General features: G+C 27.3%; 1 protein-coding gene across 1 annotated transcript in view; it reads right to left on the reverse strand.

Annotated features, from left to right (window-relative positions):
* LOC101238016 (zinc transporter ZIP10) overlaps positions 1-9,328 on the reverse strand; it is a 97,911-nt gene extending 88,583 nt beyond the window's left edge. The window contains exons 1-2 of the mRNA XM_065809842.1: positions 8,969-9,328; positions 8,613-8,882 (exon numbers count right to left, since the gene is read on the reverse strand). Coding sequence (XP_065665914.1) covers positions 8,613-8,882; positions 8,969-9,175 — 477 coding nt within the window. The 5' untranslated portion in view covers positions 9,176-9,328. The remainder of the gene's footprint in view (positions 1-8,612; positions 8,883-8,968) is intronic.
* Between the last annotated feature and the right edge of the window lie 4,598 nt (positions 9,329-13,926).

The raw sequence follows: 13,926 nt of genomic DNA on the forward strand, positions 1-13,926 counted from the left end.
GTTAAATTTTCTGGCAAAATCCAAAAAAATAACATCAACAGGTTTACCATTCTCTAAGGCGGTTGAAAGTGTTTCAAATAGATTCGTTAAGCATAATTTATTTTTAGCAAAACCGTGCTGTTTCTTGATTATTAGTTTGAACTTATATAGAAAAGTTTCAAGTTTACATCTGATTATACCTATAATATAATTCTAGTTAAGAATAGTACAAAAAATATTTCATCAACTTGTTGCTCTCATGTTTGAGGCAGGTGTAGCAAAAATTTTGGGGCTTTTTGTTCCCAGCTTCCAATCATTCCATTTTTTTGCAAACCCTCATTATTTGATATAAGTATAAATATATAAATGTTTGGAGTTAGCTCCATGTCTGGAAGTTAGCTATCTCAAAGATCAAAAAATGCTGGATCCGCCACTGCGATGAACTATTCACACAAAATACGCTTTTTATGCTAGCTAACCAAAAGTTATGTGGCGGAACTACCATTTTGCAAAACCCCGCATAAGTGGCCAAAGGAACTTTTTGTTTAGACGTTCTTTGTAGCATTTTAAATGAACTGTTCCAGCGAGTTGGAACATCTTGTTTCATTTTGTGAGGTTCAGTACTTAATTGCTGCTGAATTGATTTTAATTTTGCACATGCTATTGGAGAATGATTAAAATGGGTCGTTATTCCTCTGCTTAAAGTTAAAATTTCCTTGATGGTTTTTTGGCTAAGTATAGAGTCATGAATACATAGATGCAAAGTATGGATAAAGCATGGAATTGATGTCATTTTACTGCTTTTTACTGCAGCTTTCATATTGCTTGGATTATCGGTAACAATAAGATGAATTTTGTTTAACGGGATTTTAAAAGATTCTAAACCTTTTTGTAAATACTCTTTCATATAAACACCGTTTTTTGTGATTTTACGGGAAATGAATTACTCGAAGAACAGCAGTTTCTTGGGAAAATTTAGTTGTCTATTCAATGTCCAGTAATGCTTAAGTCTATTCAATGTCCAGTAATGCTTAAGAATGCGATTTTCGCAGTATCCGCTGTCCAAACATCTGTCGTCAGAGACAAATAGTTTGCCGCATTGACACAGTTAAAAAATATGAGTTGCTGGTCTCTCATTATGAAAGTCTTGCTACAAGAACTTTTTTCGTAAGTTTTATAAACAGTTTAAATTTATTTTGTAAACGCTAGTATGATTGTGTAACAGTTGGTGTTCATCTCTGCAATAATCAAGAGGTTTAATAACTAGATTTATTTTTTTATTTTAGATGCATTTTAGCTTAATTCAGTTACATTTGCTAAAGAAAATTGGTAAGCTCAGCTTACCAATTTTCTTTAGCAAATGTAACTAAATTAGGCTGGTAAAAACTGCATATATGTCGCGACATTATTAATTTTTTAATGTCAAAAATAAACATGGATTGTACAAGAAATTTTGGAAAACTTCCATTCAAAAAATCCTCTATACGTAAAGTTGTTCTGTGTAATTTCACTTTCGATTTATGAATTTACATTTGAAATGCTAACTATTTTACCCTAGTTTTTTGCAGTTACAAATCAGGTTACGAAATCAGACGATCAGGATAAGAATGTAGAAAGTGATGCTGCACAAACAGGTGCATGATGAACAAGCGGTAGACGGTATTCTAGGAAGATTTTTAATAATGCATAAACCAGTGATCCATAAAATTTGTTTATGAGTTAATTAATTTTATTTGTAATCTTTGAATTAATCTTAACGTAAACTTTTATGAGTATAAATTTTAAAAATATTTGATAGAAATTATTACTATAAAATTTTCACTGCATAAACCTTGATTATTTAATTTTTTTAATTATTAAAACATAAACAAGTATAGTTCTCAAACATTTTTTCTCTAAATCCCGTTTTATACAAGTCTATAGTTTTATAAATAGTTTTATAAAATAAAAGTATAGTATGAGTAGTATTGTATAAAACTTATATATAAACTTACTTATATATAAACATATTATAATAGTTATAAAAAATATAAAAATAAGACCCGGTCTTTTAGAACTACATCTTATTTTTAAATGTTATTACTTTTATAACTATATCTTATTTATAAATTTCAAGACCTATATATTACTTATGTAAAGTTAAAAAGTTAAAACGTAATTTTAATTTATATTAGTTTTAAAACTTAAATAAATTGAAATTCCGTTAACTAAATCAACTATTAGACAAGATTTAAAAGATTATTATACGTTTACTTAGACTAAATTTAAACGCTTTATATACGTTAACTAGATTAGACTTAAACGTAAATTAGACAAAATCTAAACGCTTTGTATACGTTTAATAATCCTATAATAGACGTCTAAAATACGTTTAAATATAGACGTTTTATGGACGTTTGTTTTAAACATTAATCTGGATTTCATTCTAAACGGATGATTGACCAAATCTGAACGTTTTGTCAAAACGTTGTTTTGACGTTTAATAGCCGTTTGTGTTTTTACTGGGTTAGTAAATATCTTTTGAATTTAATTTAGCTGCTATTTCTGCTTCAATAGCTGTTATGTTTATGTAAAAAATTTTAAAAAAATAACGTTGTACTTAATGTGTTTAATGTGTTTAAAGATCTTTTTGCAGTTGCCACGAAAACGGGTAATGTCATACTTGGCATGAGTGCTGCGATTATATTTGTGAATTTATATCACAATATGTTATTGTGGACACGGATGAAATGTGGAAATTTTCTCCTAACCTTAATCGTATCGTTGCCTCAACTAAAACCCTTAGTCAACGTACCATCAGTCTTTTGCGCGTTCTTCCTAAATCATTTGGTCATCATTTATTAAACCTCCTCACCCTCATTTCGCTGTTTATTCCCTCACTTTACCCGTTTGAAGTTTTCGCATTTTACAAATGCTTTTTTATTGTTAACAATTTGAGCAAGTCTGAAATAATGCACACATCTTTAAAGTTCATTTTAAAAATTTGTTTACGTTAAAAAAAAGACGCTCGCTTATTGTGAAGTCGTTGCATTTTGTTTTCGTGGTTATATTATATTATAGTTATTATATTATATTATATTATATTATATTATATTATATTATATTTTATTATATTATAGTTATATTATATATATTATTATATTATATTATATTATAGTTATATATATATTATAGTTGTAACCGGATATTATCCGTATAAAGTATACATACAGCGAGCAGGAAAAACACATCACTACAAACAACCAGTTTTAAAAATTTGTGTTTTGAATTTTTTCTATAATCAGAAGTCTAGTCTACTATTTCTCAAGTTGGAAGTCCATTTTGTTGCTTTGCTTTAAACAGATTAAAGCCTGGCTCTATTAGTTTTTAAATAAGGAGCCCAAATAGACACTGCATATTTAATGTGTGTTCTAACAAAAGCTTTATACAACTTTAAAGCAATATTTTTATCAATGAAAGTAAATGTCTTTTTTTAGCATACCATGAATTTGTAAGGAATTAGGACATCTGTTTGAAAATCTGTACTCCGTATGACATTAGATGAAAAATTGACTCCTTTTTTAGGCATTGGTTTAAACCTTTTAATTTTTTTGCTCAGGTTAGTTTTTTTATTTGTGGAGTCAAGGTTCAAATTTTTTGTTTGTTTTATTTTTCTTAGTGATAAAATATTTGTAAACAATACAATTGTTAAAAATTAATAAATTAAACATTTGTTTTATTAAAAATAAAAGATCCCTGTTGATTGATGAAGTAAACTTTGATATTAAATTGTAATCACCTTTATATTAACTAAACAATTGAGATCACTTTTTGGAAACTTGAAGGATTCAGTGAGGTACTTTATTAAGTTAGAACCATTTGGTATATATCTACAACCAATAAGTATATGTTTATTATTCACTCATATAGATACCCAAACTTGTTTGAGAAGATTTGTATAGAACTGAATAACTTCATTAGAGCTAACTACCTGAGTAATGTTGATAGCTACACCGCCACCTCCACATCCGTCTTAGCAATTTTTTTTTAAAAGCAATTTATTGTTTTGCTATAGTAAAACAACAACTCGCTTTAAAAAAATCAATAATAAAGGTACTGTACACAATGGCTTTATTATTGCACTTTGCTTTAAAATGTAGCGACATACATGTACATGACACTTAACAAAATTGTATATCAGTTTATTTTTTATTAGTTAATCAGTTTGCTTTAATTTTTTTAGATATAAATAAATAAAAAAGTTGTTCACTATTTGAAGTATTAGTCAAGATTATTACTAAAGCAAAAAAATAGTCTGAAATAAAATACAATACGAAGGAAATAATAAAAATACAATCAAATTTAAAGTTAACATTAATTACACATAAACGGTAATGTACAATAAAGGACAGGATGTTAATATATGTTAGATTAGAACAATTCAATACCTGTTCCTTACTTGTTTGTTTAACTCAGGGTTCTGCCAATTTATATACAGATTTTCTTTAATTTCAAATTCAGTTTCCCTATTGGGAGAATCTAAAATAGTAAAACATTCTACAGTTGCTTTATTAAAACAATCAATGTTGGATTTAATATGTTGAAATAATGTGATTCTTTATCTTCCTTAAAATGTCCATCAATACGTTGAGAAATGTGTCGGACAGTTCGCCCTATTTAACAAACATTACAGTTTGCACAATTAAATTTATAAACAACTTTAGATTTTAAATTTCTGGGAATAATATCTTTTAATGAAAAAAAACTGTTGAATTTTTGTAGAAGTAAATGCCATTTTTATGATAAATTTCGCTTTGCAAAACAGCTTAATAAACACCGATATTTTGTTTTGAGCGTTTAAAGATTGTTCACCAATATAGGGTAATTTAAAATGTTACATTCATATTTTGGTTTTTCAAAAGGTTCAGAGTGTTTAAAATCCAAATATTTTTTAAAAGAATTATCTATTAGTTCTAAATATTAGTAAATAAATAAAATTTACTAACATACCGATAGATGAAACTACTGAGCTAGCAGTATTAAAAATATTTCAAAACTACCCCCTGAACTAAAAAATTTCAAATAAAACTTAGTTAAATTATTTCACTTTGCCAAAAACAATCCACAGTTTCTTTTTAATGGTCATTATTATGACCAAATTGACGGAGTTGATATGGGCTCTTTTTTGGCTCCTATATTAACTTGTACTAAAATTCAACAGTTTTTTTCATTAAAAGGTATTTTTCCCAGAAATTTAAATCTAACGTTGTTTATAAATTTAATTGTGCAAACTGTAATGTTTGTTAAATAGGGCGAACTGTCCGACACATTTCTCAACGTATTGATGATAAAGCAACTGCAATGTTTTACCATTCTGCATTCTGAATGTTTTACCATTCTCTGTTACATTTTTTATTTTAATTATGTATTATAAATAAATTTTTTTTGCAGCAGCAATTTTTAATGGATTTTTAATTACTTTGTAACCTATATATTGAAAAATTTTATATCGGTCATTTTAAACTGATGATGAACTTAGTAAGTTCGAAACATGTATTTCAAACTAAAAAGTGTTATTTATTTCACTAAAATAATATATATATATATATATATATATATATATATATATATATATATATATATATATATATATATATATATATATATATATATATATATATATATATATATATATATATATATATATATATATATATATATATATATATATATATATATATATATATATATATATATATATATATATATATATATATATATATATATATATATATAGAAAAACATCATATAAGTATTATCTTTCAGCGTATAAGTATAATCTTATAAGTATAAGTCTAATCAGCGTATAAGTCTTTCAGCGTTCAAAAATAATGATCATATAAAATTTATAACCCCCTCAAATTGAGGGGGGGTTTAAACTTTATATGGTCATAATTTTTGAAAGTCAAAATATTTTACTATGAAATTTAAACTTTGTCGATGAATATTAGTCTAGTTAAAAACACTACAAAAAATATTTCAACTTGTTGCTCTCACGTTTAGGGCAGGGGGGGGCACAAAATTTGGGGCTTTTTTGTTCCCAGTCTCCAATCATCGCAATTTTTTGCAAAGCATCCTTATTTGACATAAGTATAAACATATAAATGTTTGGAGTTTACTCCATGTTTGGAAGTCAGCTATCTCAAAGACCAAAAAAAGTTAATTACGGCTCTGTATATAACAGGGCAGACGACACGGGTATTAAAATGGAGGAGATGTATATGTGTGTGTGTGTGTGTGTGTGTGTGTGTGTGTGTGTGTGTGTGTGTGTGTGTGTGTGTGTGTGTGTGTGTGTGTGTGTGTGTGTGTGTGTGTGTGTGTGTGTGTACATGTTGGATTCAACCCTGGTACTTAGACCTTCAACTTTTAAAAGTTGGAAGCTCTGTAAAACATTTTTTAAACTGCTGTTAAATCTTTCTGTGAAGTGCTGTCTTGTTTGATGCGTTTGAGCATCTGGTATTTTTGTTTTTTTATATAATGACAAAGCTTTTCTTTACAGGCATTTTTTTTCAAACACTAATATGCTTTCAACTCAAAAATTATTTTTTTATTGCTATGATGAAACTGTTGGAAACAGATGGTCTGATGATTTATGATTTATGCTGCATGATTTTAAATTGATTTGCAATTTATATGCTAGACAAAATATAAAATGAAAAGTTTTAGATTGATTTTATTGTCTTAAACTATATTATTATATCAAACTTGACAGCATTACTGTTTCATTATTAACTAGATAATGAAACAATAATCTCTGTCACATTCTGTATAGATATGACACCTCTATAGAATGTGACAGAAACATGGCCATTGCAAATCAAAAGTTTCTGGAAGAAACACTAGACGATCTTAAAAAAAACCATAACGATTCAATATTATATATAAGCATGATACAAGAAAAGTTTCTGAAATTTGTAGAGTTTTAAAGCCAAACTTCTAGGTTGTTTATTTATTTAAGATATGTTTACTTAGAGAAATTGAAATATTAAAGGCTTGTCAAAATTTAATTATACGGAAAACTGAAAATATTTAATATTATGTGTGTTACATCCCATATGCTTAGATCAAAAATCGAAGTGCCTGGTAAACTGAAACAAGCATACATAGCTCTGTTGCCTCTTTTTAGTTAAAAATTTTAAAGCTTATTGAAGCTGAACATTTTCTTAATTGACAAAATAAGACATTATTTGATTTTATTTTATCTTATTTTTGAAAGTTTATTTTATTTTTCTTTTAAATTAAAAAAAACATATTTTTATTACCGGTTTGGTCGTAATTGGTTTTTGTATGGTTTATACAAACTTGATATAGTTGAGGCTGGGGAAGAGATAAAGTTGCAATGCCATTTTTTATAAAGTTAAAAAAACTTTTATACAATTTTGTATTTGAATTTTTTTTAATGAAAAGAAATCGGGGGCGACTTTATCTCATCACACACTTTGAACGTTGGGGTTGTATATTACAATGTGTTACCATCTACCTTTAAAAAATAAGTGCTCTAAAAGGCTACAAGCTAACGTGATTTATGAGTTGTAGAAACTATAACAAAAAAATAACTGATGCCCAAAATGAGTGTCTTGTTTTCAAAAGAACACTGTAAATAAATAATTCTTGTATTTAGCACAATAACGGCATTTATATATTGTGTTAGGACTAAAATGCCATAAAAATATACTTTCAATTAAATATATTACTGATAAACATATATATATATATATATATATATATATATATATATATATATATATATATATATATATATATATATATATATATATATATATATATATATATATATATCTTTACCGACTGTGTAACTAATTATTTTATTGGCACCAACCAATATTAAAAAGTTTGTATGACTGCGTTAGCAAATTATATGGTGTTTTCTTTACTTGTCTGAAATTTCTATTTCATTAAAGTCCTACAAGCTGCTCAAGTTGTTATTGTTGATATTTAAATCAAATACTTGTTTTGTATTGTATTGAAAATACATTATAAAGTTTTAGTGTACTGAAATAACTTTGGTTTTAGGTACAAAGTGAAGCCCCGAGATAAGTAATATTGTTAGCTTCTCTGACGCCTAATTTATAAAACCTTGCTATCATTCTTGGCCATACATACCATGTATATACTTTCTTTGGCCATTTAAAAAACCTTGCTATCATTCTTGGCCACACATACCATGTTTATACTTTCTTTGATATCTTCAGTTTATTGCTCATAACTATTTTTTAGAACTTCAATATTAAAATTAATTCGATATTTAAAAAGAATTATTTTGGAATTTATTGTGTTTTTAGAATTTAAAGTCAATTTTTTCAAAAAAAATCCTTGGAAAGGTCAAGTTGAGAATTTAATATAAATATAAACTAAATAATAAATTATAAATTTATTAATACATTTTTTATCTAGTTTAAATTAATGGATTTTTTTTTTTTAAAAAAAACGCTTCAAAGCAAAGGAGTAAATCATTTTTAAATTTATAATTAAAACTATGGTTATTGTTAATCACTTTATGTAGATATAAAATAAATAAATTTTGTTATTTACATAAAATTTTTATATATACAAATTTGAAAATAAAAAATTACCTGACTTCCATTTAAGTAATTTCCTAACGTTACGTTAACATCGCTCAAGATTTTATCAACGACTCTGTTATTAATAATTGAAAAGTCATACTTCATAAAGAACTCTTTATAAACGGAAGATATGTTTAAATATGTTTTGCACTCGACACCAATATTTTTTGCCGTTAATAAATAAAGAATGCCGCTATATATCATAAGACTTTCATGAGAACTAAAATTATTTTGTGAGCTTATACTAAATAGCGACAAAAGATCATCAGATGTGAAACACTAAAAATAAAATATATCTGAAATATTTTTTTTAAGCCTATTTTAATTAAGTTTTTACAAAGTTTTTACTTTCAGTTTTAACTTACCAAGTTGCATGAAATATACGACTGGTTTTTGCTACAATTTCTAAAATGGAGTTCACTCATAATGATTTGGATATCTTCTTTTGATGACACTCGTTTCAAACTGTCAAGTAGTGCAGTTCTTTCAAATGCTTCATTTATGAATGAATTGTTTACATCTTCAATGGTATAAACAACAGCGAAGAAACAGAGTAAAAATTTTAGCCACATTATATTATTTCTAGGTTGGTCGTGTATACTTATTTCTTCTGCTGATTTTGTCTTTAAAATCGTTTGCACACGCCCGCAATGCGTTCAACTTTAACTTTATAAAAATTTTAAAGTTTTAACCAACGTCATACTTGACGATTAATCAAATAAATCGTTTTCTAAATCTAATTATTAGGCTTTGTTAAATTTTAAGACAATAACAAAACGTCCGGATACTTTCTGTTAATAGAGCTTAAATCAAGTATTCCTGAATATTTTTGAAAAACACCCGAATCTTTAAAAACAAAATTTCTAAAACTAGAAAACTATTAAAACAACGAATTTAAAAAAAACTAAGACGAAAGTTACGAAATTTAACGAAAAATAAAAATATTGTAAATAAAATGAAAAGAAATAATTTTTAGGCTGAATACTACTTGGTGAGGGATTTATCTAGAAAAAAATATGATAAACTTCCAGCCAGTACATATTTGTACTAAGTTGTTTCTGTTAGTTTCTGTTACGTGTTTAAAATCCCCCTTAACAAAAAGAATAACACGTGTCAAGAATAGGGTTTTAGTTTCATAAAATTACTATTTACCGAAACAAAAACAAGGATATTAATAATTTTGCCGTTATGGAAACGTAGCAGAATATTATACTATGTTTCCGAATGTAAAACCATCATAAAAACAGGGAAAATTTAAATTTGACTTTAAAACTTCATAAAACACATTTTAAGCTCGAATAAAACTGTCCATGAAATCAACGTGTTTTTACGCCTGGAATGTGATTAACACGTGCTTATACGAGTTTTTATTCTGAAAATGAAATTTTTGCTACTACTGTAAAGATTTTTTTTTTAAATACAAATTGTTTTACGAGTTTTAAACTTTATCATCTTCATCAGTGTAATGTCATCATCATCCATGTAATGTTTTTAAAATAACTTTTGTAAAAACTTTTGAGCAGCCGTGGCGCAGTGGTTAGAGTTCTGGCTCAGAACCCAGAGGTCCTAGGTTCAACGCCAGCTCTAGCTTAACAAGCGACATTGGTACGGAAGGAGGCGTGAACTTCCTGTTAAATGCTCTCCCGCGGTGCTCTGTGATAAACCGAAAGGACTTCTGGGAGCACCTAAAATAACTACAAAAAAAAAAAACAAAAAAAAACTTAAGTTTCTCTGGTTCCTTCTGATTTATTTTAACATTTTCTATATTAAACACATAAGGGGCTGTCCGTTAATTACGTCAACAATTTTTTAACAACTTTTACCTCCCTCCTCCCCCTTATCTCAGTAATTTGTCAAACTTTCAGAGACCCACCTATAAAAATACGTCAATATTCCATTACCGTCCTCAACACACACAACTTCTTTCTAAAAATCATATTTGAATGGAAAAACATAATGACAAAATTTTAGATTAGTTTACCACTAAGACAAAAATGTGATTAAAAGTAAAATGTTTAGAAAAAAAAACTATTCAAATTTTAAAACCATTTTAAATTACAAATAAATAAAAAAAGCGAATAAAAGTAAAAGGTATAGAAAAAAGTTAAACTTTTAACTTAGGAACTTACAGAACTTAGGAACTTACTAACTTACACGTCTAAATTATAAACATATTTCAAATTAGTACAACACTTCAATGTACCAATCCTCATGACTTTAATAACTGTTTAAGTAATATAATGAAGACCATGTACTTACATAAATCTTTTTTGTTTGCACAGCAGATTAACCAACAACAACTTTGAAAAGTAATAGTGTTACGAGTAAGCATCAACATTTAGTTCTGTATGTGAAGGGCCTTTTAAAGCACAACCCGTTTTATAAAAAGTAGTGATATAAACAGCTTTATTAAAACACTGAAGTTTGAGCGAGTATGTAACATGGGACTGCAAACGCTGTCTAATTTTCAAATTTTTTAAGTAATTAAGTTTATTAAAAAAGTAACATTGTTGACGTCAACTTGTCTTGACCTCCCCCCTCCCTTTGTCAAAAAATAAAAAGGTGGAGGAGGTAACTTAGATACTTTATACGACCATAAAGCCCTTTATATGCGGCACAGGATCCCAATTTAAAAAACGTCTCTAACTATATATACAAATATTAATTTTGATAAAGTTAAATTAGAAAAATGTATGTGTTCGCTTGGCCGAGAGGTTAATTTTATGGACTTAAACAGCGGAGTCTTAAGTTCGATTTTACTACATTAGTGCCCTCACGTTTGGGCAAGGGATCTACTAGGATCTATAGTCAGAATTTTAACTTTTTTATTGACTAGCTGGTTAATTGTAATAAATTAGAAAATCGAATTACGTGCTTTTAAATTGAACCCCCCCCCCTCCTCTTCTACCCTATACGCTTTCATACGCATTTTGAAGACCTCCCCCTCTTCCTGATGAGCGTAAGTACTTTATAGACGATCCCTAATTAATGGACAACCCATAGAATCTACAAAAAATATAATAAAATATTTTAAAAGATGTAATTGTTAAATATGGCAGTTACCATTAGCAAAATAAGAAATATGTTTATAGAAATGTTCGCTGAGTATAAGAAAGACATAGAGTTACTAATAAAACAACAAGAAGAAAACGTTCTTAAAGTCATTAGTGCAAATGCAAAAATAACGAGTGACAGACAACAAAAAACAGAATTAAATATTATCGACAGTATGGAGAAAATTAAAAGACTCGAAAAGGATGTATTTGATATAAAAGAAAGCTTAAATTTTCACGAAAAACTCATTGAAAAAAAGATTAAAAATAAAATTGAATCTATCGAGAAAGAAAGAGTTTCTAAAAATGTAGCACACAAAAATATAGAGTTTACCGACCTTAAAAATAAACTAAGAGAAATTGAAGATTGGTCACGAAGAAATAATCTCAAGATTAATGGACTTAAAGAAAACGAATATGAAACATGGACGGAAAGTGAAACAAAAGTGATCAAACAGTTTGAACAGACTTTAGGGGTAAAAAATGTTAAAATTGAACGAGCGCATTGCTGCGGACGCAAAGATGCAAAAGAACCACGTACAATCATGATAAAACTTTTAGATTACAAAGATAAAGTGGAAGTTTTAAAAAAACTATTTTAAACTAAAGGGTGAAAGTATTTTCATTAATGAAGATTTTTGCTACGAAACTAACGTAATAAGAAATGAATTTAGGGAAAGAATGAAAACTGAAAGGCAGCTGGAAAAATTTGCATATATATCGTATGATAAGCTAATTGTGAGCGATTGGGTATCAAAAAAACCGTGCCAAGTAAGCAAGAGTTAAGTTTTATTGTTTTATTTACAATTTTGTGTTTATACAAATCCTTTGTATTTTCTATTTATATTATTTTTTTTTTTTTTTTTAAAAGCAAAAATAAATAAACAAAAAATGGAGGAAAACTTAATAATTAAATTTTTTGATGAAAATATCATTCTCAGGTACGAAAATGACTCTGATAATTTTAATCAACAAATATTTGAAAGTCAATACTATACAGTTTTTGAATCTTTCCAATATCTACAAAAAAAGGAAATTTTTTTTTCAATTTTAAACATTAAGGTTCGAAGTTTAAAAAAAAATTTTGAAAACTTTAAGTTTTGTTGGATGAATTAAAACATGACTTTAAAATTATTTGTCTTACGGAAACTTGGTGTAAGTGCGGTAAAACAAATGCGGAATTTGAACTAATTAATTACAAATCAATTCACCAACCACGTAATTTTGGTATTGGTGGAGGCGTAAGTATTTTTATCCACAACTCAATTAATTATCGTTTACGTAACGATCTCTGTGTGAATGAAATAGATTGTGAGTCATTATGTATTGAATTAAAAAATAAAAACACAAAAAACATAATTGTAAACGCGACATATAGACCACCATCAGGTAATTTAAAAAATATAAAACTCATCTGAAATCATTTATAACAGCTATCAATAAAACGCGAGATCATATCTTTTTGGCTGGTGATCTAAACATTGACCTAAAAAAACATGCTTCAAATAATAATGTAAAAAATTTTATAAACACTCTCCCTCAAAATAACTTAATTCCCACAATAAACAAGCCAACTAGAGTGACTAACAACTCTTCTACACTTCTTGATAATATAATAACTAATAATTTTCATAATAACCGTCTTAACACAGGTATAATCAAAACTGACTTATCAGATCATTTCCCAACATTCTTAGTTACTAATAACATAATAAATAACAACATTCCTTCTAAAACTAGCATATTTATGCGACAGATCAATGAAAACTCTGTAAAACAGTTTCAAAACCTTTTGAGAAACAACGTTGATTGGAATCTGGTATTGCAATCAAACGATGCTAACAACTCATATGATCTATTTCTAAGTCAATTCTGCAAGCAATATGAAACAGCGTTTCCTGAAAAATAAATTATTGTGAACACAAAAACAGTTATGACTCCATGGATGTCTAATGGGTTACTAAAATCCTCGAAAAGAAAACAAAAATTATATGATAAATACTCAAAAAAAAAAAACTTATAAAAATGAAATGACATATAAAAACTACAAAAATGTATTCGAAAAAACAAAAAGAATCTCTAAAAAGCTTTACTACGCAAAACTATTAGACAAAGCAAGCGGAAACATCAAAAAAACTTGGAATGTAATTAAATAAGTAATTGGCAAAAATAATTATGCGAGAAACACACTGCCAAAAAAAATAACAGTTGATGAAAAAAATGTTTACGATAAATCAATTATTGCTGAAAAAATAAACAGTTTTTTTATT

This window comes from Hydra vulgaris, chromosome 11 (assembly GCF_038396675.1).
Source record: "Hydra vulgaris chromosome 11, alternate assembly HydraT2T_AEP".
Taxonomy (NCBI): Eukaryota; Metazoa; Cnidaria; class Hydrozoa; order Anthoathecata; family Hydridae; genus Hydra; species Hydra vulgaris.